Raw genomic sequence first — 27943 nt, 5'->3', positions numbered from 1 at the left:
ATGACAGTCTGGCAAATTACTGACATGTGAAGGGAATACTATAGAACATTGCGGCTCTGTGAGGTCTGCACCCTGTGTGATCAGGATATGAGTGAAACTAGTTTAATTTGAGTGTGTTCACAAAATAAAAAACTGTGCATGAACCATTTTTGAGAAATTAAGAGTGTTTTTGTAAAAAGTAAATAACATGTCAGACACATACATTTTGACATAGGAAGGAGTTACCACATTATAGTAATTTGAACAAAAATAGCATGCTCAAGCTAATGCTAACAAACATTTATCTTTAATTTCTACCAACTTTGTCACGTACACTTCTCTTGCTAGTCAAATTATATTTGAATTTTCCGATGAGTCTTGAAAGTAATTTTCTGTGTTGAGGTATTTCATTCAATTAACACACACATGACAAGGCGGGCATGAATAACTCTGTCTATAACACTGCATACTGTATCTGTACCTACTGTAATGCAGCATGTTAGAGCATGTGATGTTTGTGGACTGGATTTTAATCTGTTATGGTGAAACTGAGGAAACTGTTACTCTTCTACCTCCATAAAACAACCTTCGTACAAAATAAAATATAAGTGTTTCCCCATGGGATGTAAAACTAATGACCTCTCAAGTATCATAAATATACTGTAGCATATACAGGAATTCATCATCATTACTCTGCTGATGTCAGCTGATTTATGAAAAAATATACATAAAACGATTCTCTTACCAAATCCACTGTTTTCATGTATTTTATTATTCATCACATTAAAGCCCCATTTCAATATTATGGTCTTTCTTTGTTGTCTTACAAATATTAAGTTATCCACAAAAATAAAATAACTTAGATAATAACCATATTAAAACATAAAAATACATACATACATTACATTTATGACATGAAAAAAAATGCATATTGCTGATATTTTCCCAGAGTTTTCCTGGACACAGTTCTGCATGTGCAAACTACTTATCAGAATCAAAATAATCTGTTACACTGGAAACATAATCCCAGATATTTTTTTTCCTCTGCTTTTAACACACAAACATAGTTGCTTGAAATAAATTACACTGTCTGATAAGGAGCCTCACTCATACAAGTTACTTGAGACCAAATACGATCTTTAAAATGTGCATAGGCAGAAATTCATATCAACTTAGTTATTTATATACTTTGAAGTTGACATCAAAATATGTCTGTTGTACACGTTGAAGAATTGTGAAGAAGGTGAGTGTAGTTATATTACAAGAAGCTTACAGTGTCACACACAGTACATTGCATCACAAAACAGGAGACACTGTGATTGATGACAATTTAGGATGTTTATAGTGTGAGAAACTGAAGCCTGTTCCCGTGCACTCAGTTTCCTGAGGCACTTTCATTTTATTGATGATGTTTGTGCAGCATTATTATGTTTTATTTACAATGCAGGTCAGATCATAGTGAAGATGAAAACTGTATTTGTTAAATTAAGGAATACTGTGCACTCTGACAGTCCTCTTACGTTACATACTACACACAGACACAGACCACACATGGTGCATTCTGGATCATATTAATGCAGGACAACGGATCTGTGCTGTGTTTGAGGGAGGTTGGAAAATAAATGCACAAGCTCGTGTCAGGGTGGCTTGTGATTTTCAAATGGTATCATAAAATCAATCTTATATTATACGGGAGTAGTGCTTGTTCTTACTCTGTTGAAAGCTGATTTGTGTGAATTTTACTTCAACATCCTCCATTAGAGGAAAGGAAATGTTTTCATTTCATTTGTCAGGGTGTGATATGAAGAATTCCAGGAAGCAGCACCAGTAATCAGATCAGTTTCAGGTCAGTTCTTTGATTGGCTTTAGCTTCGGCCACTCATTCATCACGGCTGTAACGGCCTCCTTTCCACAGTGGCCATCATTTATTATAAAAGTTTGCCCCTTTCGTGCAAACTTCTAATTGCCACAGGCCTTTCCAACCAAAATATGTGAATGCATTTATTGAGCAATGTCATGGACGTAGCGGGGTTTGACTTATGCAGACAAAATAGTGATATTGATACATCTAGTGTCAGTTGAGCCAGACAAACCCCTGATGTATTCTCGGTATAACCTGATATCTGCTATAAAAATCACTAAAACTGAAACTGCCCTTGAGCAAGGCACAAAATCCTCAAGTGCTAGGTCAAATCCTGTGCATTGTGAATCCTGATGTATGAAAAGGTCTATATTTGTCTCTTTGTATGTAGAAGATGGAGGCATAGCAAGTACTGTGTAACTGTGTTTATGCTGTAATTTATCATACAGATTATGGAGGGACTACTGTATAGAGTATCATCTGGATTTTTGGATGTCTTCCCCCATTTTTAGGTTTCATGGGATGCAGACATTGGCCATTCCACCTTATATATCACCGGTGCTATGAAGCAATATTATTTTCTTTCTGCATGCAATCTGCTGCTTACCCTCACCTTCCTCTTTGCTTACCTGAATCTCATGCAGCTGTGTGTCAGTCAACATACGCTGATGAAACAACAATAATTTGTTGTTCTCAGAGCTCAGATTTCATATTTGGAGTTTTCATATATTTTACCTGATAAAACTATGTTATCGTTTGTCTCAAGAGGAAGGCAGTAAACATCCAAGCTCTCTGAGTTATGGCAGCTTTTAGACATATGCTGCATGTGCACACTCTTTACCAACAAGCACATCTATCTTTCTTTGCTGGCTCAACTGCTTCACACCCTGTCCTCGCTCTTCTGGAAAACAGCAGTCCACCGCAAAAAGGTACAGGGCATATATATTACAGTCATATTCCCCTTTCAAAATAATAGTCTTGATTTAAAAAAAGTCTTTTTCTTTGTTTTCTTTATTGAGTCTTTTGATGTGTGTTTCTTCATTTACAGACGCTGACCCACTCTGTTATCCTGCACTCTTCGCAGACCACATAGCAGCACCAGTGAAACTTGCAGTTGCAGCGTTCGCTCCGCGTCTGCTGCAGGATGTTGTGGCCTCTCCCGCAGCACAGACTCTCACAGTTGTCCATGCCGGGGCTGGTCTTGTTGCAGATCCGGCCCTGCGTCCCGGCCGAGTCCGACCCCAGGTCCCGCTCGCAGAAATCTGGTGACTTTTCAAAGTAGACCAGCTCGTTGATGCTTGGCCGCCGCCGATGCGTGTGGTGGTGGTGATGGTGGTTGTTCTGATGGTGGTGATGGTGGTGGTGGTTGTGGTGGTTGTGATGGTTATGGTGGTTGTGGTGGTTGTTGTTGTTGTGGGAGTGGTCGAGCTGTCCAGTGTTCCGGTTGTGAGCCTTGATAAGCGTGGCGATGTGGAAGCGCTCTTTGAGGATTGAGCCCACCACCCGGAACTCTGGGGTGACTTGCCAGCAGGTCTTTAGCTGGCAGCTCCCCGACGTCCCGTGGCACTTGCATTTCCTTCTCATGTGGTCAAGCACCACCTGCGAATAACAGAGACAGAGACAGACGAAAAGAGAGAGTGGGATGGAGTGAGGAAATGAGCAGAGGCGAGGGAGTCAGAGGAGGGAGGGGGGAACAAAACGAGAGGGATTAAAAACTTGATTTTGATCACTGGTTGCATTTGAAATTTAATATACAGGTCCAGTGTGTTGCAGGGAGCCTGTCTTATTTTATAATGTGCTGGCTTTACTTCAGTGTTTTTCATTTATTTGCACTCCTAAGCAAGCGACTGTTCCACTGTAATGCCCTTGAAGAAATTGGTCCCACATTTAAAAAGCCAGGTGGTCCAACTCTGAGCCAGTTGTCAAACATACTCATATCAAATAACACAGATGGATGCAGGTGTTACCCAAACAGATAGCATTGTCATTATTCATCTTTTGGCAGCAGTGAATTACTCCAAGCCTGACCCACATGTAGTGGCACATTAGGCATCAGAGCATTGCAGTATTTACATATTTTCACTTTAATGGTTTAATGCTGGCCAATGAGAACACATGGATATTAAAAGTGATAACATATTGTTTTGGTTTTATTATATTTATGGAAAAAGCATGAAATAATGAATGGAAGCCATTTTCACACACAAGTTGGGGTTGTTCATCTTAAGGCTCACTGTAGGCCCTGGTATGTGGGACTACTACACTATGCAAAAAATCCTTATACAGGTTCTACAAGAATGTTTTTGATGTCTAAAGTACATCTGCATGCATAAACAAGCACAAACACAAAACGTCCTGTTAGAGCGTGACCAACACTGCAGGACCAACCCACTCTTTGTCAGTGATACACACACACACACACACACACACACACACACACACACACACACATAACCACATGTACACACAGGTACATCCCACATTGCATAAACCCTGTCCACCTCAGTACGGTTCTTCAAGGCTGTATATATGCATGTGTGTACATATGCATGTGCGTTTATCAGTCAGCACTTATTCTAAACTTTAAGATCCAATTACTAACAGGAACACAAGGCCACCCAGAGTACTGACAGATGCTGCTGCTGCAGCCCCTATCAACACATACACACACAAACACACACACATGCAGCACACTTGCGCAGTTAAACACATTCCACACATGTGCTAGCAATAATACTACACTCCACAGACACACAAAAAATGTGACTGTCACCCACACACTCATCCACACAGGTTAAGACAGAGGTAGCAGACATACCGGTATGACCAATTTAAAGGGATAAGTGCAGGAGCTTTGAGGCTGTATAGGTGCGTTAAGACGTTAAACAAATTGCTTGTCATGCATCTATTAATTGTAACACTTTCCCAAAGTTAAGGTCAATTTGGACTGAGGCCAAAAATGAGATACTTCACTTTTTGTTTTCTCGTTTGACTCCACCTTTCTCAGGGGGAAAGAGCAGGTTGTTGAATAATGTAATACTGGGTACTGTGCTTGGTTAGTGTACTCTAAGGCTCAGCTCCATGCTGTACAGTGGGTTTCCCGATTCCTTGTTTTCCGGGACATGAATGAGCAGAAAGGTGGATGAGAGAATGAAACTGTGATAAATGCAGCTACTTGCCTCATCTGTTTGGAATGAACAAGTGAAAAGTAGAGCAAAAGATCTGTTTGCCACAGAGCCAAAGTTAATAGGGATCGGCCATGGTTAACAACAACAAAAAAATGTAGTAAAACAAATAAATCAAGTTACAGTTTCAAAACCGGTGGAGCCTGAATTATGAATAATGATGTATCCAAATTATTAAAGCAAAACTGCTTTGCTCAGACTTAAAAGCTGTGCAAATGTGCAAATGTAATTTCTTACTTATTTAGACACATTTACTCATTCTTTGTAAACATATACTGTATATTTATGTTTGGACATATATTTATGTTACTATCATTCATCAAACTTGCCAGCAATGTAGAGCACTTCAGACGATTAAATGTTAGAAACTGATGCTGTTGCTTAAAATCATTTAGATTATTTTTTAACAATTATACAAAAGAATGAAGAACATTTCCAGTCTTTTAATCACTGCATTTTTGGTTCAAAATGTTTGTTAGTTTAACAGAAAGTGACTAAAGGGTATGCGTTTTAGATAAACATGGTTCCTCTGTAACTGGGAGTGTTGAAAAGAACGTTTAAAGAAACTGTGATCGGTGGTGAGGAGATACTAGAGGCTGTAAGACTTTATAGTAAACAACACTATAATAGCTCAAACAGCACTTGCACTGAGTTCAGATTGCAGCTTTCGGTTCAGTTTTTACATAAAGGCAGAGGCAACCCCAGAATCACAAACGTACTGGCCTTAAACACACAGCAAAGTCTGTAATCATAAAACGCTCGAACCCACTTAAACCTTAAGGAGACAAACTGACCAAGGAGTCATAATTGCATCCACATTGCTACTGTTTGATGGTACTTTCACAACAGGATAAGGGTTTCAAAGGACAGTAAAACAACAAAAACAGCTAAAAAGTGGGATGTCTAATGACTGTTATATTGTTGCAGGGTAAAAAATAAAAACCTCTGGGAGATTATGAACCACAGCAGTATGGCTCATACTTTTTATGTGTATCAGGATGTAACATGTTTTTGCAAAAAAACTGTGAACTCCGCAAAACTGTTGCTTTCCAGTAGTTCAGCACGTCTGGCCTCTGTACCGTATGTTCAGAATGCAGCAAACTTCAATTGAGTATTTGCTAAATCCCTCCCCCAAACAGAAACTGTCCAGTTAGGTATCTCAGCTGTCAAGGTTTTCTTCCTGGATGGAGTCTGTTTTAGCAAAAACTAAAAGTACAAAAGCAATATTTTATGAATTTTTTTTAAACAGTGTTTTTAGCTGCTCTAACATACATTTTCATTGTTAATGAAAGGAGCACATCATTACTAACTACCGTACATTTTGTGGGGCTACAAGCTCTACCACATCCACTTTGTAACATTTCTCCACTGTATGACTTGGTTGTTATCAGAGTTAAGGCTAACATTAGCATCTATATCCTGTTCTTTATTGGTTTTGTGGAACTTTTCACTCTAGTGAAAAGTCAATGTTATCCAATGGAGTGTTATGTTTGCCATGCCATTGTTATGCTAAAAAGATTTTTCTTGTTTAGCATAGCTACACAAACAAGTATGCAAGCTTAACAGCCATATTTTAGAACAGATTTCAGTCTATTCTTACTCTCTATTATACTTATAAAAAAAACTAATATATTATTCATAACAATTATTATCATATATATATTTAAATCCCATTGTAAGATTCTCATTTTAGTGGACATCAGCTGGAAAGATTTAATCAAACTCATAGAGCTAGCCTTAGTTTAATTAGCTAGCTAGAAATGATTTTCAGCTGGTAAAATTGAAAGTTGCTGACTAGAAATGAGAGGGCAGCCATTGTTTCAAAAATTACCAAATAAAACTTTGAGTAAAATCTTCCACTCATTTAAAAACAATTTTTTTTTTTACACAAATTCTTTTCTATTGTTTCAAAAATGAATTACAGTTTTTGTCACTATATGAGGATACTGCTGCATCCTACAAGTTAGATTTTTTTGTCACACACAGCCAATCAGATTTACAACTTGTTGCTACTCAGCTAAAATCCAACCTGTTAACCACTGACAAGACCTGAAGCAGTTGTTGATATTTACAAGGAAATAGCACGAGATTTAAAATTCAAATGGACATCTGCCAATTCAACATTCAACATCAGAGGAATAACTGATGAGTTCTGTTTTAGGGTGGAATTATCCCAACACTAGTGCTAGTGCTTTTGGTGTGTGTGTGTGTGTGTGTGTGTGTGTGTGTGTGTGTGTGTGTATGTGGCAAATATTCCTTTGACATGTAGTTGAAAGGCGCAACAGGTACAATCCAGACCCTTAATAGGAAATAGGGAAGCTGTCTGCTCTTGCTATATTATTAGAAGTGGTCTGTCAGTATGACATGTGAAGTGCTGATCCATCTGACAAAAGAGCCAGGGGAAACAGCAGTTAAGAACATTTTGTACAAGTAGACTACAAATAAAGACAGAGACCCTGATTTAACATGACATAATGAAAAGCAACACAGCATTCTGGATTTAATTTCAATTGACAAAAGTTTAAATTTTTTGACAAAAGTTCAAATGCATGGCTCTGGTTATAATAATGAACTGAAGGAAAGAATGAAACAGAAAGAAAACATAAGATCATTTACTTGTAGATGTATCCTGTTTTTAGAAGGTCTTTGGTTTTACTAATCTAACATAATACACTTCCAAATCACTTTTTAAAACACTTTGACAGTATTTTCCCAGATCTAGACCACTCTAATCAGGCTGGATACATGATCAGATGAAAGGTTGTGATTTTCTGGCTTCTACCTGGGGCAATGGGTTGTGTAATAAAGAGAGAGAGAAAGAGATGTTGTGTGTCTGTGTCTTTGTCTGTGTTTACTATATCTGACTTGACTACTGTGGAAAAAAGGAAGAAAAGTGATGCATGTGATTTATAGTTGCCCTGTTGTAGATCTCGAGAATGAGCCCTGAGGACATGGAGGACAGGTGGAGGTGGAGGAGGAGCAGGGTGGGGGAGCTGCTGGGGGCTGTACAGTACGGGGGAAGGGAAGGGAGGGGAGGGTAGAGGAAAGGGGAGAGGAAAAGAGGATGACAGGAGGAGGAGATGATCTTTAGATGATCTCCCCTCCACCGCTTGATACACAAAGGCTGTTCATGTGTGTGTGAGGATTGCAAATCACCTGTGTGTCTAGCTGGTACTCTATCTAGGCTCTGTCATCATGTCCTGCTGCTACTAGCCATTTCGATTAGATTATAATCAGCAGCCCTACCTGACCTGACATCAGCTGATTGTTGTGGCAAAGGGCAAGGGAAATGTAGAAAGATTGTAGGTCTTACACAACCTGAGTCACAAGCTATAAAAAGCTTGCTTGAAAAGAACACTTTGTATAACACACTTACTTTGAGCTGCGGTGTTGCATAATGTGCCGAGACACAGCAGGGGCCTAGGGCCGGGGTTTGAGAATAGTAAAGTAGGTCACTGTGTTAAACACGGGAGAAGAGCTGATGGTGTTTAGATGAAACAAAAACATGGGTTACTGGAGATAAAGATGGAAACCTGCTAATACGCCGTATTCCATGATTTATACTGTGGCTGCCGCTGCACATACACTACAGAGATGTAAATGCTTCACAGTCAATGGTGGACCACAGTTAGAGACAAACATCTGGCAAGTTTTAATTGGCTTAGAGAGTGAGACGGAGGCGTCTATTAAACAACCCCAGACAGAGATCAAACACGACATGTTGGTGGCAGATTAGGACTGCAGGCTACATAATACAGTAGACCGGGGAACAGTACAACATGTTAGAGTAGAGCAGAGCAGACTACTGTGCAATAAAGAGGAGCGATGAGGTAAACTAAAGATCAGAGCTTTGTTAGCACAACCTGATGTTGAAAAACGGGTCAGTGTGCATTAATTAGGTAAAGATACAGGAGTATGTTTGCCTTTAGTGGAGAGCAGACAGAACCAAAATACAGGAAACATGAGGAGAGAAAGTGATGGTGATGACATGTGACTAAGTTCACCAGCCGTATATCAATCAGAAAAGTTACAATTATATATATTTGACTTCCAGGACAACTGTATTCTCATTCATTGTTGTTTTTCTTGTTTTTTTTTTTTTTTTTTTTTTTTTTTTACAAATTACCACATCACCATGGTCATGACAGGTGGTTATATCACTAATTTAAAACTTTTATTTTTGAATTTTTTTTGTTTTGTGTTACAGTAAATTTAAAAAGTACAGTATGTGTCAGTCTAATTTATTGCACATGTTTAACACATTCCCTTTAGCAACAGTCATTTATTACAGTGATCTATTTCTAGAACATCCAAACTTAATGAGGCGGTTTCTAATTCGCTGCGTGCAAGTGGAAAATGAAAACTGCGATGCAGGACTACAGTATGCCAAAGGTGAACTGTTACCACACTCCCTTCAGCCGGATGATTTTGTCATACTGACCAAATATCAAGATTTGACTGAGTCAACACTGACTCAGTGGTAATGAAGGAGTTGGTGATGGCTTACAGTATAGCTTTTATTGAGGAGGGAAACTCCTGTGGCATGACATAAACAACAACAGCACAAATGGAGAGAAGCAACAGCCAATGAGGAAAAGAGAAATTTGCCTGTCTGTGCTTGTAACACCTTTTATAAGGTATAACTTAAAAAATGTATTCCATTGTGCTCCTTGCTGTGAAATCTGTGATTCCCATCCCTGGCTAATCACTAGTAGGATGAGCAGTCTGTAATAGTTTGTTTCTTTTTGGTCTCAATATTAATCCACCTTAATAAGAAAAATGCTTTTTTCAATATGTGACTTGGGTAAATACAATACATGTTCACCATGTGGAGGCAGAGTAGTTGAGCAACTTCAGTCAGTCATACCCAGCTATGCACCCGTATAATTTGTGGTTTATTCTCTGTTTTCTTTGGTTCATTGAATTTAATTGTTGGCCAATCCCTGTGTCACCACCACTGAACACTTTTGGGAAAATCCTAATCAAGCCTCTATGTGTCCCACAGACGACCCTTATGGCTGATAAACAGCAGACTAGTCTGCATGCTGCCGTGTGTTTGTCAGTTCAAAGACAATCTACTGAAGGACCTTTAAAGCCGAGCAGAAAGCCAAGGCGATATCAAAGCACACAAACAAATCCCACAGCAGCACATTAAGCCCAGACATCACTTTAAACAAATCAAACGCCTTGCTTCAAAAGAGCAATTACGCATACACAAATACACACGCACACATGCACAATGTGTACACGACACAATGACATGCAATTACGGAGCAAATGCATATCTACAGTACACAGTAAGAACTATACTACATTAGAACGTGTGTGTGTGCATGTGTGTAGTATTTACTCACTGTTAATTGCACACAATGTCCGTAGCTCTCATTTAGAGACTCTAATAAAATGTTATTACCAGCATAAGCACTTCCACCTGCTGAGCTTTTACTGTGAAACATTTTGCCTCTGTATATCCGTGTGAGTGTGTGCGTGAGTAGAAGAGACTGAACTTTGTAAGGAGAGAGTGGGCATGAGTACACGCGTGTGTACATGTGCACATGTATGTGTTGGTGTGTGCACAGCGTGTGGTGGGTCAGATCAAATGTTCTGCCTCTGCACTGTCAGGACTCAGGAATGCTGTGCACACCACTGATGATATGAACTGGCCTCTGAGGAGCACAGGACTAACCCCACACTAATGTTGCTATTTTTGATCAAACACACTTGGCTTTTTGTGTGGGTTCTGAGTCAATGAATTAACGTGAATGGGCTCCCCAGAGCAGTTTATCATCGCTCAAGGGTTAAATTAGGCATAAAAGGACCTGGGAGTCCCACTGTTGCTGGTTTGGATCAAGCTTGAGGGGCTGCTGCTCAAAATCATTACAGTTTAAATAACTTTTACAGTGTGTTTGGTGCTCTGGTGAAGCAATGTTGTGCCTTAACACACGAAGTAAGTCGTCGATCGCCTGAAAACATCAGGTGTGAGTGGCAGAGGTACTTTCCTTTCCTACGAGGGTTAAATTAGTACATTACAATACATTATTAGTCAATGCAATAGAGGCTGACATCAGACAAAATTGAATCCACCTTTCGGCAGGAGAAAGCAGATGTCCTTGTACGGGAAGGTGCAGATTAGTCATATGAGAATATCTGACATAACTTAAATTAGATCAGACAGGTTAACACATTCAGTTGCTGTGTTTCTGTGGTACCAGGGGAACCTTTACCAAATGTATGAAAGCAGTCAGTCAGTCATTAGGACCACACAAAGTTTGTGCTCTCCACCGACATTTGGCTGTGGCAATAGGCCATTCATAGGCCAATCACAGGATAGAGTGAAGTGCGTAAAGGATTTGGCTACTTCCACAAATTTGATTTAAAACAACTTGGTCCCATCACATAGAACCGCACTTGTCCATTAGCTCATTAGTCACATCACTCTATACTTTGGCATCTTCACTTTTGAGCAACCCAGTTAGATCTGAAGGATTTCATTTTCATTGCAACTATACTGTTCACACATATTCAGTGTCATTCTGAAATACATTACATTTGGAATGATAAAGATGCTCTAACTGCAGCAGGAAGTGTGCCACTGCTGAACCACCATTCCATCATGAACATAACCCTTGACAATGCTTTCGAGAGAGTCAGGGCAAATGTCTCAAATGTTCAAATGATTACCAGTAGGTTATTAAACTGTGAGTTTCCAAATGAACATGTTTCAAAATGAGGTGAAAATGAGTTGAAATGTATAGTCTCCTTCCTGAAAAAGGACCACACCATCTCTCCTTACTCCCCTGAAGTCAAGGTCTGATGGTAAATCGTAATTACCAGAAGACGCTTGCCAGTAACACGACTGCAGACTGTTGCATAGCCGGCACTGTCACCACCTGCCTAATAAACAGACAGGATTCAACAGAACCTCGGCATTGGCTCTAAGCTCTGCAACATGAACACAAGAAAGCGTGCCAAGCATTTGTTTTGAGGCGTGCTCTCTAAACGATTGAGAAAAATGCTCAGGAGAAAAAAAAACTTGGCTAAGAAATTTACCACCCTGGTGAGGTGTTTCCATGTCATGGGCAGATACTTTAAACGTGTAGTCAAGCCTTTAAAGCTGCTCTTATTAACTACCGTACAGTAGCGTGTTTTCATTCACTGCAACAGAACAATGGGAAGAAAAATTAACACAGAATTTGAATTTCTTTTCTTATGAGATCATCAATTCATATCTATTTGAATAGAAATAAAAATAAATTAAGTTAAAATATTGTTTTGTAAAGCAATTTTCATATTAAATGGAATCATAACCATTTAGTCATCAAACACTGATTTTTAGTGTTTTCACATGATTTAAAATTAGTTAGGAAAGGATGTATCTAACAATGACAATCATTGAAATGTATTTATCTTTTTTTAACAGCTACATTTACTACTCACTCAAATTAATATCTTTTTTGCAAGTGTAAAACAAGCGGCTGGTGAAGCCTGCGCTTTACATATGTATGGCGTTATTGATATGCTGACATCATATGTAAATAAACCCCACCACAACACACATTTTTTGTGCCTCCTCAGTGTATAGTATTAGTTCTGCAATCAGCCCTGCTGGAGAGAAGTTGGTGGAGGCAGAGCAGGAGAGGGGGAAGAGGGGAGGGAAGGAAGGGCGAATCTCTTTCTACTTTCCGCCCCGGTGTTTGAAGTCTAAAATCTTTTGCAGGGTTTTAAACATCTGTTTCCAAACTGCCAGCAGCCACTAATTAGGGCTAAAAACAAGACGGGACGTCGTGAGAACCCTGGGGTGGGCATGAGGCGACATGCACGCCCCGCTAAAAAACCACCACATTCCTGTGCCTAAAGAGTACTTCACTGAAAGGGGGGAGTGGGGCGGGGGTTGGGGGGTTGAGGGGAGGAGTCATGCGGAGGGAGGTGAGGTGGTGGGTCGGGGGGAGGAAAGAGACACGGGAAGGGTAGGCATTATTTTGAGGCCCCACCTGTCAGTGTTTTCTGTTTGATTCTAGGGGCTATGTGTTTGTGTTTGTGTGTGTGTGTGTGTGTGTGTGTGTACGTGTGTGTGTGTGTGTGTGTGTGTGTGTGTGTGTGTGTGTGATGCAAGGTCTTGGAGGGGTTTTATTGTGGCTTTCCATACCATTTGAAGTCATTAAGGTGCGTGGTATTTTACAGTATAACAGCTCTGCAATGACTCATAGTATGTTTGGTTTCTGTCTCTTCCTACTTTTCTCTGTCCTTCAGTGCCCTCTCTCTCTGTCTCTCTTTCCCTCTCTCTCTCTCTCTCTTTCTCGCTCTCTCTCTCTTCAGTATTGCTCTGTATATTGCAATCATTCAAGTTGTAATCTCCTTCCTCTGTTGTGATGTAACAAGTCACTTAGATCCCTCTGAGTAGCTCTCCATAAGAGATATTCATTCAACTAATTTTGTAATTTGGATAAAAATATTAAGGGAGTCTAAAGTCACCTCTTTCCACATCATAGCTGAGTGTTTGAAGAGATCACATCAGTCAGCAGGCAAATTACTTCAGCTTTGAACCCTACCAGGGTCATCAGGGGTCATCAGGCTTGTGTCAAAATGGTCAGGATCACTGGGTGTCGTTTAGTCCCTGCTCGTAACTAGAGTCTTTGCCAAAAAAAAGAGGTATAGGCCCTTTGATGTTGACGACTATGAGTCAAGTTTTTTTTTGTGTTTGATGGATGCCGCAGCTCACTTGGCTGGGAATTTGCAGCCTGGCACACTGAAAGCAAAATTTATTGTGAGGAATCCGAGAGCCAATATTTAGCCTTTCTAAATATCATTCCGGAAAGATCAAACTGTAAATTAAAATGAAGCTAAGTAGTGCCAAATATAGTTTGTTTTCTTCGAGCTACCGCTGTGCTTCTTACGGTTTGGGTGTGATTGCATATTCCGATCTTGAAAGATTTTCTCTCGGGCACTTCACCTGCCAAATGTTGGAACTGGCTCGATTTGATAAACTTGTTTATAATGTATACACTTACATCTCTTATACATCTCGCCAAATTTATAACGCATCTCACGGGCTAAACTCTGCACACTAAGCAACTATACTGCCAAACAGATTCATGTCCAAAACAGGCAAGCAAGATTAACTTGATTCTGACTCTCTCTGCGGCTCCACGGTTATCCTGTCAGTTCTTCAGAACATGAGCAGAGATTTATCATGATTTGCAAAACCATTTCTTTGCTACAGGCTTTTGCTGCCTGACTTCTGCATCTGTAATTATTTAATAACCTGTCCTGTATCACATCGTGTAACTGAGCTTATTCCTGTATAATGAAATTGGCATCTAAGTATCAGTCTAATAGGCAAATTGGTATCTGTGCTATCATGTCTCATTGAACGGTTATTATCTAAAGTCAGCAGTGACAATGATATATGGCCATCACCGCATGCCATTGTGAAATTAAGGTTGCAGGTGCTGAGGGAAAAGTGAAGCTTGGTGATTATTTTAACAGCCACTGAAACTTACTTACACTTATGTTTACACTTTTCTCTTCCTACAACTGCTTTTTAAAATCATTACATTATTATTTTTGTATTTTTACAAATGGATATCTACTCTTTTTCAATGGCATTTCAACAGAATACACTGCTGCAAACAGACAACTCAGGATCAAACCTGGGATGTTTTGGATGTGAGACAGTGTTTAAGTCTCTGCCATCCTCTGGGGGTCTAATTATTGGGGAGCATATGGCCTCAAGAGGTAGACGGAGTGAAGACAATGAGGCCGGACTGTGATCCTGTATGTTATCAAGTTTCATAATCTTACTTACTCCATCCAACAAAAAGAGAAGGACCCAAAAGACAAATTATTTCCCTTTCCTTGGCTCATGAACTCATTCCTACTCATGTCATATCAGCCCCCACTCAAAGTTTACTCCCATGTCCACATCACTGATTGGGATTTATGTCACCAGTTCTAAGTCTAAGACTATTTCTACCATTACGGCTACTGCGGGGAGACCAGCTGTTATTGAATTCGGCTGACGCGCTCCACATTTGTGTTTTGTCTGGATAATCAAGGAAACCAGAAGTAAACTGATGGAAAGATACAGGCCCAAATTACTCAGGAGGAAACAGGGAACAATGAGCAATTTACGGTCGCTTCTTGTCTCTGTTCGACCACAGAGCTGGACATCATCAAGGCTTATCACTGTCATTTACATCTTTCTCTTGCATTGCCCAAGGCGCAACACCTTTGGAACTAGTTGACTAAAAGAAATTTAGATTACACCGAGAGTTTCAGAGCCTTTACATATTACCCTAGCATAAGTAGCGTATCTATTCATTAATATATGAATTAATTAATATGATAGATGTCTGAAGTGTGCTTCTCAGCTGCAAAGATATTATACTGTAGCTTTCTGACACTGAGTACCATTACCCTCCTTTGACACACCGACTGATCTGACACTAATTGACATGACACAGCAAGCACACATCCACCATCATAACAAAACAAAGATAGTCTAAACTGACAAATGACTTATTTGTAGATGTTTTAAATCCTCTCAGGGTTGGAGTTTCCCTGAAGAAACAACAATCAAGGAAACAATAGTGCTATCAGGCAGTAATAATAATAGACTGATACCAAATATACATGCAATCTACATAATGAACAGGCCTTATTGTTTAATTAATGTGATAATGATAAAAATAAAATAAAAAAAACACCAAATCAACCCTTCAAGACAACGTTTCTCTTGACCTTAACATTATCATTAATCAGTGTTGAAATGAATGTTTTCAAAAACATTCATTTCAATAGAGTTTGAATGAAGTGGAAAGCTAATCCAGACAAACTGTAGTGTACTGTAATCCCCAAGGCTGTGGGTTACAGCAACCCTGATCCATAAAAGAAGAATCAGACTGGAAATTCCCACACTAGCCACCTCAACCAATGCTCGGCACCGGGATGAGGTAAAAGGACTTCTGAACTGTTACAGTAAGCAGATGAACTTGAGCATGCTAGATGGTTGACTAGACAGCAAGCTCATAATGATATGAAACAATGACTTGAAGTTTTTTTTTCCTGGGTTATCCTGTTTCTAAAACTGCTTTGTTAAAAAAACAAACAAAAAAACCCCATTAAAAAAAACATAAAAAATTTCAATTATAATCTACTGCACCTGTATCAATCTTCTTCTTGCGCATATGAATGCCCCAGCAACCAGTGAACAGGTTCACACCCTGTCTCTCCATCATTAATATTGTTTTTTCCACACAGTTCTTCTCCAGAAAAAACAACAGTGTCCTGAGCTGGAATTTCTACAGTAGTTACATGTGTTTGTATAAAATACAGCTGTAGTTGTGATAAGATATCTAATTCCCCTTTGAAACACATTTAGTCAGAATTGTTGAAATAAATATACAGTGTTTTCATAAACGTCACACTCCGATTCAAATTACTTCAAAAAAAATTATTCCCTGTTATTATTTTTGTAATACTTGAACTGAAGAGTGACCCTTACTGCAAGTGGAGTTTATGCAAAAACACTTTAAGCAGTCTCCCCCGGCAGAAATAAACATCAGTGTAATAATGACTGGCCACCGTTGATCTGGCCAATTAAATCAGACTGTGTTGTGCACTGCAACATTATCATTGGCCCAGTAGCACTCAACCCACCCACTATCCACCTGTTTTATTGTGTAATACATTTTTAAAAAAGATGGTGTAATACTTACATTAATAACAGAGAGAGATGTTTTACTCCCTTCATAGGTTTGTAGATTCATAGACAGATAGAGTCAAGCATTAACTACACTACACTACTTGTTGATATGAGGTAATATACTGGCAATAACAACTACACTCTCACACTAAAAATGGACACTCCAGTGTTTTAGTATTGCACTTTTATAAAGTTGTCACAGTCAGATTTAGAAAATCAAAGTCAAATCTGAAGCAGCATAAAACTGGAGCCAGTTGCAGCAGCTGTTTGCAAGTTCTAACATATGTGTTTGCTACGAGCGCAGCTTTACACATCGGTAAATTAAAAAAGGTTGCACCACGCACACTTGCTCTTTTCTAAATTTAAAGTGAAGACTAAAAGAGATGGGAGTATGTTGGACAGATACTTCATAAATGTTGTTTAATGGTGATGTAATTATTAAGGGTTTCATTTATATTTCCAAAATATAACACAGCATATCTCATAACGTGACTAAATGAGTAAATAACATCAGTTAGGTTAGCAACTCATAAACTGTATGAATACTACTTACTCTGAAACACATATTTCTCTGAATACTTAGATTTACTAAATATATACCGTACCTTTTGTGCTACTAAAACTGTAATTTTTGGAAGTTATGCTAGCTTGTGATGATACAGTGACTTCCTGTTATCGGTTGATTGGACAACGCTACAGAAGTTTCCCAGCAAACGACCGAGTAAATCATTCGTTTCAAACTACCAAACTGTTAGTCAGTAAAAACTTGGGAGGGACTTTGAATTCTAATTTAGTAATATATTTATGAATAAAACACTAGACAAAAAACCTGATCCTAAATTGCCCATGATGCAGCTGGATAGCATCTTTCATTAAGACCGTCCCTGCCCTGAGCAGCTCCCTCTACAGCCTCAAAATACTTTTTTTACATGTAGTATTCCATCTGGTGATTAAACTGAAGTGGATGTGTAAAATCAGTGGACTGTCCCTTTAATTTGAACATAAATCCACAAAATGCAAAGTATGTGGTCCCTCTGGGTCAACTGTGGGTGTGTGATAGGGTTAACTATATAACAAATAATCACAAATAATCACAAATATTGTAGAAGCCATCACAGAAACCCAAACACACACACACACACACACGCACACACACACACACACACACACACACACTCACATCCTCTCACTTCACACTCACCTGTCTCCCAACTCTATTGTTGTGCAGCCTCATACGGGCATGGATGTCTTTGTACGTCTCACGGGCATCCAGGAAGTCCCGCGAGAACTTCTCTCCGAATTCCACATCAGGGCTGCAGCCGCCCCACTCCCAGGAGTCCTGGGGTCCTGGCAGGTCGGCGGGAAAGTGCTCCATGACGCCGTGTACCATACCCTTCCCCCGGTGGATGGCCTCTAGCTGCAAGCGGTGTAGTTTGATGCGAAAGGCTTCCTCGTCCCCACGTCGCTTCTCATCGCAGCCGCATGCCTTCAGTTTGCCCATGGAGCAGGCGTTGGCCACTGCATGCACCACGCCTGCTGCTGCGATGGCGTACGCAAAGGCACTCTCTCTAAAACCTGTGGGTGAAGGGAGACAATAGTGGTGTTAATGTATAGCACATTGTGGAAGTGTCGCAATCAGGAAAGAAAGTTTGAGAATGGAAAGAAAGAGAATATATTTTGTCAAAAAAAAAAAAAAGTATAATAACACGGCTTAGTCCATGACATGGAAGATGGAATTTACTCTCTCTAAATTGAAACTGGCTGATTGACATGAGGACTGTGTCAGTGTTTGGGAATGTGCCACGTTGTTTTTAAGAAGCTGTCAGGAATTACGAGAGTTATAAGTTGAAGTTTATGTAAAATGTTGAAATATTTTCGATAACCTGCAGGCAGAGCATACCTGTGTGTATGCCTCATGAACCTGTCAGGTGAAATTAGAAGATTACCGGGTAAATGGATGATGGTGGATGACATGTGCCATTTGTGTCCAAATTCAAATGACTGCGACTATGGTGCGGTGTACAGGTTTTTTCTATCTGTGGTGCATTTTCTATTTTTAACGCAAATAGCATCAGAATAGCAACAAAACTATTAAATTCCCCTCATTAAAGATGGATCGGAAAACTGCTGGATACAACTTTGAGATGTAAAGTGATTTTCCTAGCCCTGAAACTCACTTTAACAACAGCTAAATGAGCAAAGAAATCTTTTCACCTCTCTATTAGCAACTGTGTCACAATGCTTAGTAAGTTTGCACTTCAGCGCATGTTTTGTTTGACACATTCTCAGTGAAGCTGTAGTAAAAGAGCTTCCTCTATTTTGATAAGGATACACATAAGAGTTTATTCACATGTTCATACACACTCATGCCAAATCCCATAAAACCAGGGGAAACATCTGGGACAATAGCAATTAAGTGTTCCAAACACTTGCGTATGTCGTCTCTGTGGAGCAGCTGAACACGAACAGACCCCCACCACTCCCATCAGAGCACTCGCAGAGGACTCGTATGCTGTTACTAAACATGGCTGTGTCTCCTTCTGTCTGCTTATATACAAGATAATCAGCTGTGGCAATCACTGCTTTCTACTTACATCTACCACCTAATGTATATAAGTGAGTAGAAAGGTAGCTAAATAGTTCCTGAATTTGCACTGCAGTGCTGAACTACATTGGGTGCATTTCAGGCTTTGAATACCTCTCTCTTTCTCCATCTTTCATGGGTCTTTCCATTTCCATTTCATTGGGTCCTGGATGACTGGAATACTTGGTCACTGACTTACTTTTCTGGCTCACTGAGGGGCATCAAATGCCTGGAGTTTGATCCTTTCACCTGTTTCTGTCATATCATATCTTGCATTGAAAATTTAGGACCAGACGATGCGTTGCTGTAGCCATGTTGTCGTGCATGTGTTCAGCTTAGACGGCTAGATTGCGCCATATACTGTGGCTTTTGCCTTATAATCACTTCAAATTGTCCCAGCTAGACTACTGTTTGTAGGGGAGGTGGTTAAACGACTGTGGACATGTAATCTATCTATATGACGTGTGATGGCTGTTGCCTTTACAGCTAAACACATCCCTTTCTCCTTCAGAAAGTCGAACTTGCATGCGGCTCATGTAATGAGCAACTCTCCCCCAACTGAGCTGTAATTCAGAGGACTAATGTTACAGTACGCTTCTCTTACACAGACACATACACACCTTTGGACCCCACTTTATAAACACACGTACACATTCACCCGATCTAGGTTGATACATTTCTGTGACAAAAAAAAAATCCATGTCCAATTGTGGAATCTGTGAATATTGATATTGAAAGATGAAGTGACAGCAGGATTTGCACTCGCACATTTACAATGTTTGTTGATGGATATCAGCTTACTGTCTGTGAGCATGGTACCCTCAGCTTCTATAAAAGAAGCCCCACTGGCGGTAACTAACTGGTGCAGAAAACAGTGAAGATTATAATGGAAACTTGTAAAGCAAACATGAAAAGAAACCACTTAGGGGTTTATAGCACCCCGCTTGAAGGGGAAATGATTCAGGCTGCTTGTTGGAGTCAAATAAAAAGCTAATAACTGGAACTGCCCCTTTTTAGCAATGTTTGATGTTACTTCGTTATTCACACAGTGAAAGAGAAATTTACCCACAGACCAACTGACAGTCTGTAGTTCTCCTATGCAACGCTACAGCACATATTCCTCAGTACGGTGTCACTATAGCGCAACTGCTGTATACTCGTATATGTATTTGAATACACAGCTTATGATGAGCAATATGATGGTTAAACATATTGTCTCATTCTGAATGATCACTGCTATGCTCTGCTTAAAGATTCATGCCAGCAAGCTTTATGACTTTATGAACGGTATTTTGTTGTTTCACCAGTATCTTAAGTCACGCACGCCCACCTACGCAGCCCCTTCTGCTGTTTTAAACAACTCTCCCATTTCAATTCAGATAAATGGAGGAAGGTTTCCATCTCCAAATGTTGGCTTTTCTTGTCTTAAGTTGTATATATTCATAATCTGTACATTACAGTCAGAAAAAAGATGCAGGTGTTCACTGACACTGTTATACTGTACAGTGTTGCGTTAACATCTTAAAAATTGGGCTTTGAAAAAAGAAGCAAGCAGACTAGATGGAGGCTGACTCTCAGTCAGCAAAGAATCTGATACAGTACACTACATTTCAACAGCCACCAAACTTGTCTGTCACGCTGCAGATAAACTGTCCTTAAACCCTCATTAACAGATTTTTTGGCCAGCCGTAAGAACAGCATTTACATGTCAGCAACTTTTAAGTTGGCAGAGTCACTTTGTAAGCAAACAGTTGTTGTAGAGCAACATTCATTTGGTGTCCTGTTTCTGGCCATGTGACACATATAAGTCATCGAACCGGAGCTGTATTTGCTGAAAACAGCTTCATCTGAAAACACGAAAGCGGTGAGACAGTTAACTTAAAGGGACAACTATTCGTATCATACTCCAAACAAACAGGCGGCAGCATACTACTGGAGAGTCGGGGTGTCCACCTCTATCATAAGTAACAAATAAATGCACTCTTTGGTCCCTCCTCCTTCCTCCCCTTCCCATGTTGGGCATGCATAATTGGACTGGCCATCAGGCATACAGGGACAAATCCTGGTGAGCCGCCGCATTGATTGGCCGGTGTACCATCAAGTTTTTGCCGGCTCTCTCTGTCTACCTGTCATTCAGGTTGTGCAGGAGAGTGTGCTGTGTGCATGTGCTGGGACTGGGCACACTGGCCAATCACAACCATGCTAATTTCAGATAGCCTTAGTTAATTTTTCAATTAGAAAATTTAGATTTAAACTAAAATATTTAGATGTTGTCGAATTGAGATAAACTGCAAAGTCAGGTGATAAATCTAGGCACTATCCCTGTAACACAGAAGTAGTCCTTTGATTTGTTATTTTAAAAATGAGTTATTCAACATCTGATTATATGTTTGGTTTGATACCAAAAAATACATCCCCAACATACACAATCTCTGAAATTGCACCGACTACATACAGTGGGGTCCAAAGCTCTGAGTGGTGTCGGATTTTTGGACCCCACTGTATATAATTTGACTCACCAACTCCCACCCTGTCCCTCCTCTCCTCTACCACCTTGACTCACACAGGGTGGGGGGGGGGGGGGGGGCGAGAGGAATGGCACTTAGGAACATCCTCATACATAGAAAGCCTGTTTTAGCTCTAGTCCTGCTCCCCGACTCAGGCCCCCGGAAGACTGGGAACAAATCAATCTAACAAATAATTCACTGGCTGCGGCACGCCCGGCTGAACTGATGGCAGAGGAAGTGGCAAAATGAATTAAAGATTCAAAGGAAACTGTCACTTTGTGTTACAGAAACCGACTAAACAGGTTTATGCTTTTGCCACAGAGAGTTGGGAAAGTGCTGAGAGCAAATTCACAAGCACTTGCACTGGCAAGGGAAGTAAAAGCATTAGGAGCAGCCCAGCGAGGGAGGACACAGACACAGTGACAGAGAAAGAGAGAGAGAGAGAGAGAGATTCTCCTATTTCTGTCTATCCATGTCTCGCCTGATGTCCTCTTTAGCCTAGTTTTTAATGCAAGCTAAACAAGAATGAACACGGACCTATAAAAGTTATTACAGACCATCAGCTGAGAGATCTGTGGCAGAGCCAGAGAGGATCCAAGCCGCATCTTAGACAAAACAAACTGAACTGTAAGGCACCTGATGTCCCACTCAATTTCAGTTTTACTAGAATTATTACAAGTTGTATTGTAAACGTTCCTTCACAGGGATTTTAAAAACACAGATAAACTTGTTGCTATAGTATATGAATCGTCAAGCAAAAATAGCGATTGGGTATGGAGTATATATATACGCTTCGTGTGAGACCATGTTTATTTTTCTAAGATCAGTTTCTCTGAACACTTGTGTTAATCTCCACACTTCCATCCAATCCATGACTGTAAATCTGTCTCCATGAGAGTATTGCCAGTAGCTGCACGCAATAATGGCTGCAGCATGTTAACTTGCGTCAATTTTTTAGCTTCTGTGGAGTGGAACGTATCAACATGTAACATATGAATCATCTGATTTAAAGAGGTTGTTTATGTCAGTGGTTTGGAGTTTCTGCACCCGAGGCAAACCAGGGATGCCAGACAACTAGCAACTGCCTCTACTAATAATGACAAACAGCCTTTCAATGAGTCAGTGAGGAGTGAAAGTACGTCCAGAGGTGTGTAAGCATATACTGTAGTTAAGAGTTTTTGTTAAAGTTCTGTAGCGGTGACAGGATACAGTCCTCAATTAGGGTTATAAAATTAAAGTTTCATGATTTTATTGCACACAGATTAAGGAGAAGATAAATTTATGGCAAAAACCCTCCAGGAAAGATCTGACACGTTTAATCAGTTAGTTTTTCTTTTTGTTTGTTTTTTTATGATGGGGGATTCCATCAACAGTTCATAAGGATATTTAGAGATAACTGGTTTTAACTCTTAAAGCCTACATTTGCACTGCAGTCACACCAAAGCAATGATCAAACTAAAATTTAATGATAAGGTCAACCAGTGCACTATGATGCAACTGTCAAATCTTATTTCTCAAGGATCGGACACAACATTGGCGCGATTAAAAGGAAACTCAACTCGAGAATCAAACTACAAACCACACTGTGCACCGTTCATCTAGCCAGGTGCTCAGGCTACTAAGAAATTGATGCCTTTTCCAGTCAATAACCTGGGATGAGTCTATATAAAGGCTTCCCAACTCTAAAGATCCTCTTTCATCCTTTGTGGCTGACTTGCAAAGCTCCAAGCACTACAAAGCGTCAGAGAAAACCGATCTGCATGAGGCTCGGTAATCTGGAGGTGACTAACTGCTTTTGAAGTTACCTGCTCTTTTGTATGGGTTATTGAGGAGACACAGTGAGATGGTTAGAAAGTAGATACCAGTCTTGTAGTCACTAAAGATAACCCAACCATTTGGAGGACGTTATTGTTGTGAGATAACATTCAAGAGTTGTAAGTATGGGGAAAATTATCTCTTTTTATGGTCTTGTTTGAAGATTTACAGTTTATTATCCCAACGCTTGTTTAGGACGTGTATCTTTGTGGCTGTTAATCTTTCTAAGCCCATCCTTTAAAGGTGTTGTATTAAAGTGTATTTGAGAATGAAACCACAGCCTGTTTGAAGACCAAACTTTTGAACTTACTCCATCGTTTTTTTTTGTTGGTTTTTTTTGTTTTTTTCAGGAGGAAGCCTGTGGTGACATCTCACCTCTGCAGAATAATGTACGTACCACTTCTTAGCCGATAAGAGTCTGGTAAGTTTCTCATAATGGTTCATATGTAATACATGATTTTGCATTTGGATTTGAGTTTTGAAACACAGATTTTCATGAAAGAGATGCAAAATGCCAACAAGCCAGGCAGAAACTCAAATTTGAAGTCAAATGAAATTACACATCAGGACCATCTCTAACAGTATATTTTTGATATAGTGACCATAAAGCTGACCTCTTTTAAAGACTATGCTGTCATAGGGTATTTTGTTCCTAGTCTCCAGGCTGGAGCAGTTCCAGCGGTGCCCTCTGAACTGGTGCTGGCACTCGTGGATGGCAATCTGGATTCCCTGGATTGCTGAAGCCGTTACGTCTGGGTTCCGCATGCACACCTCCAGCTGGCGCCGTGTCAGCCCCGGCAGTGTCAGACACACCGTGTTGGCATTCAGGATTGGGTCAATGTTGGGGAGCTTCAGTCCCAAGATTTCATTGGAGTCTACCCTGCATGGAGCATACAGGTCAGGTTATCGACAAGAAAAACATGTAGCTTATGAACCTTGCTGTCTCTGTTCTGTCCACTTCTTTTAGTATCAAAGGTCTAGTTAGTACTGATACTAACTCCTGTTGGGTGTCACACATCAAAACTCTGTTCCCACAGTACCAGACAGGCGCCCTGACTTGATGGTCCCCAGTATAGCTGATTGCTGTAAAACCTCAATAATACACATAATGTGGGTTAATACTTGTAAAACCATCTCCAGATGCTGACAGAAGGGGAAATGCGCTCACAAATCTATTTGTTTTTTTGTTTTTCAGACTGATTTCAGTTTATGGTCCCGCAAAGTTGTCGCCAAAATAAAAAGAGCGCTATGACTGTCGACTGTGGACATGTTTTGGCAACAAAATAGCCAATGCTTACTGACAATGAATAAAACGAAATAGCTCTTGGGTCCTGCGGGTGATTTTACAGGAACGTCGTCTCATTTTAGGTTTGTGAACTTATAAAACTGCAATACAATGCTGATTGAAATGTATGTGCTGAAACATGAATATTTGCATTTAATGTTAATTTGGCCTAATTCAGGTTTGTCTCCCCATCATCACTTTGACTTTGATTTGACTGCGCAGGATAAGAGTTATACAGTGGAACAAGTGAGTTGCAGTGGGGAGTGAGGGAACTGCACTAGTGTGAACCAGTGTTACTAGTAGTTCAAGTGACAGTTTTATGTGCACGCAGGGAAAACAGCAACTTACCTGCCTCATAAAATCACCACAGAAAATATGTTAGCATGTAATTTCAATGACTTTTTAGCTATAAGACACGTCTCTTGACTTAACTGTCCCCTGCTGCTGTAACCTATCAATCATGTTATCAGTCAGTAATTTCGCTGACAGCAGTCAAAGCACTTCTCGACTTCACAGAGAAACAGTCACAGCAGTATCAAGGAAAACACAGGCTGCACTGATGATGGCCTGAGATCCCAAACGTGCGCAGCTTTTCTTTTCATTATCATTACAAGTAAAACACAGGTTGTGTTGCCTCTCTGTGTTTGTATGACTGGGACACACAACTGCACATGCAGCGAGGAGTGTGCTCAGCTGTGGGCAAACACACACACACACACACACACACACACACACACACACACACATACATATCCGTTTAGCACACCCTGACATCACACGCAAATACCCAGGTGTAAGGAGGCATGTGCAGAAACACACACAAAAACACACACACACACACACAGCTGCAGCAACGTTGCATATTTCTTTCCAGTTTTGTCAATATGTGTAACTTGTGCACATTTCTATTCTGTAAGCCTCTTTATCAGAGCGCCTGACTCAAACATTCACAAATCACCTTGTGCTCTTTCTGAAAACGCAGCCAGCTTTGGACATAAATCATAATCAAAAAACGCAGCTGGCTCCAACATCAAATCTTCATTTGCATGGTGGTGTCCTACTTTCTTGGTGGCATTGCATTTTGAACTGTCTGCCTCTGATTGCAGTTCGGCTTCTGTTGCTACCTGTTGTGTTTCCTGCTTTGAGAGTAGACCTGTTTCAACAGCTATGTTTCCAAAGGGCAACTTTTTACATTGTTTGGGAATGAGACAGTAGATAATTGGTAACAGAAAATAAAAACGAAAAAAAAAAAAGTGGGCTGTTTCATTTTATATTTTATTTATTTTATGTTTTTTTATGTGTTGACTTCAGACACACGTGTCAGCAAGGATACTTTGGGTTATTTAACTTTTACTTGCATGAATGAAAACTGACTTTTATTTTGTTAAAGTAGATTATTATTTATTCACTAGCCTACTGTAAACTAATAATTTGGGCTATGATTAAAAAAATAAAAATAAAAATAAAACAAGATTTTAAACATAGAATCATAAAGTGAAGACTAAAGGCTTAAGTGTATTGAACCAACACAGAGATTAACTTTTTTAGCTTGAATTCAGACATCCCTCATTTATTTATCTATCTATTTCAACTCACCTTTTATCCAAGAGACAGATAACCACCAAGACGCATGTTATTCTGAGTACCGAGTGTTCCATTTTGTGCCTTGTAATTACAAAAAAAAGAAATAAAAGTTAAAAGAAAAAAGAAGAGAAGAAGTAAAAAAAAAAAAAAAAAAAAAAAAAGAGTTCAAAGTCCAATATTCCGCCTCAAAGTTTAGGGAGGACGAAGCAGCAGAGGGAGGTCAGGTCAGGTCCGGCTAAAAGTTGGCGCTGGACTTGACAGCTCCGACTACCCTCAGTCCAGATGTGCCAGCCAGCGGCGGGATACTCATTCAAGAAAAGTTTCATCAACCTCTCAACTCACTGAATGGAGGAGGCTGCTACGAGTTTGAGGAAAAGTCAGTCTCTCTCACGCACATCCGTACACATCCCGGTATCTCCGCCAACGAGGTCTTTGCACTGGTGTAACATCCGAGAGAGAGACGGCTGATCCAAGGTAGGCGCTCTAAATGAAGTCTGCTTGACTAGTGATTTTTCGGTGCGCACCGATACTCCTCTAAACTACTGCACTTAGCGCTTCGCCAGCCCACTTTTTTTGCGTCACTCGCGAAGTAGGAGAGCGCCGAGGGAGGTCAAGTGCCTCGTTAAAGCAGGATAGAGATCCTTTTAGATAAGGCAACCAGAAACACTTAGCCTGCGCCCTCTGTGAGGGGGAGCATTTATATTCACTGGAGGAGCGATGCTGAGGATGAGGATGGTGATGATGAATATGATGATGGTGAGGAGGACTGTGTTGCAAAAGAGAAAATTACTTTTGTGTGTGAATTTATGAGGGTTCGTAGAGTTGGTGAACATGATGATGGAGATGATTATGAAGTGGAGAAGCAGATAATGAAGGACTCTTTTAGTTTATTTTAAAAACTGGTGATTTATGATGATGAGATGATGAAGATGAAAGACTATTATACTGCCTCTGTTGTTTTATTCTCAAATGAAGCCATGAGTTGGACCGTGACCAACGGCTCGAATTAAAGGAGCACTCTGCTGTGTGTTTCATTTTCATAAAGTTGTTCAAAGGAGTTTTAAAAAAAAAGAAAAAAGAATGGTTGAAGTAGTAGAGGTGGAAATATCCTGATTTTTGTCCATAGCATGGGTCAAGCTCCAGAAATACTTGATCCTACTTCCCATAATGCATCCAACAGCGTTTTTTCATTACACCCTCTGTCACTGGAAACCCATTCTAACATAATTAGTGTATGTCACAGGCTGAGTAATACTAACCGTGTCAGGTAAACTGATCTTGTGTAAAATCAGTGAGTCATACATTTTTTTTCTCATGGGAAAAGCATCTATTTAAAAAACAATAAGATATGTATTGCAGGTTGGTTTTTATTCTGTCAGAGTGAAGACCCTTTGGTTTTTCTGTCAGAAGAGAACGAGGGTTTGTTAAAACTGTCGGCT

The 27943-nt window shown here is 40.0% G+C and overlaps 1 protein-coding gene across 1 annotated transcript; it reads right to left on the bottom strand.

The window, feature by feature from the left end:
• Positions 1 to 730: 730 nt before the first annotated feature.
• On the bottom strand, positions 731 to 27112 carry wnt10a (wingless-type MMTV integration site family, member 10a). Its single transcript, XM_023424852.2, has 4 exons — positions 26517 to 27112; positions 24250 to 24515; positions 17931 to 18304; positions 731 to 3439 (listed from the first exon to the last, which is right to left on the bottom strand). Exons 1-4 carry the CDS (start codon positions 26576 to 26578, stop codon positions 2879 to 2881), a joined length of 1263 nt encoding a protein of 420 aa, XP_023280620.1. The 5' UTR covers positions 26579 to 27112; the 3' UTR covers positions 731 to 2878.
• Between the last annotated feature and the right edge of the window lie 831 nt (positions 27113 to 27943).

The sequence above is a fragment of the Seriola lalandi genome, unplaced genomic scaffold, assembly GCF_002814215.2.
Source record: "Seriola lalandi dorsalis isolate HSWRI2012SDOR001 ecotype SW California unplaced genomic scaffold, Sedor1 jcf7180002054758, whole genome shotgun sequence".
Taxonomy (NCBI): domain Eukaryota; kingdom Metazoa; phylum Chordata; class Actinopteri; order Carangiformes; family Carangidae; genus Seriola; species Seriola lalandi.
Note: the sequence above shows the minus strand (reverse complement) of the source record. Positions and strands in the feature narration are given on the sequence as shown.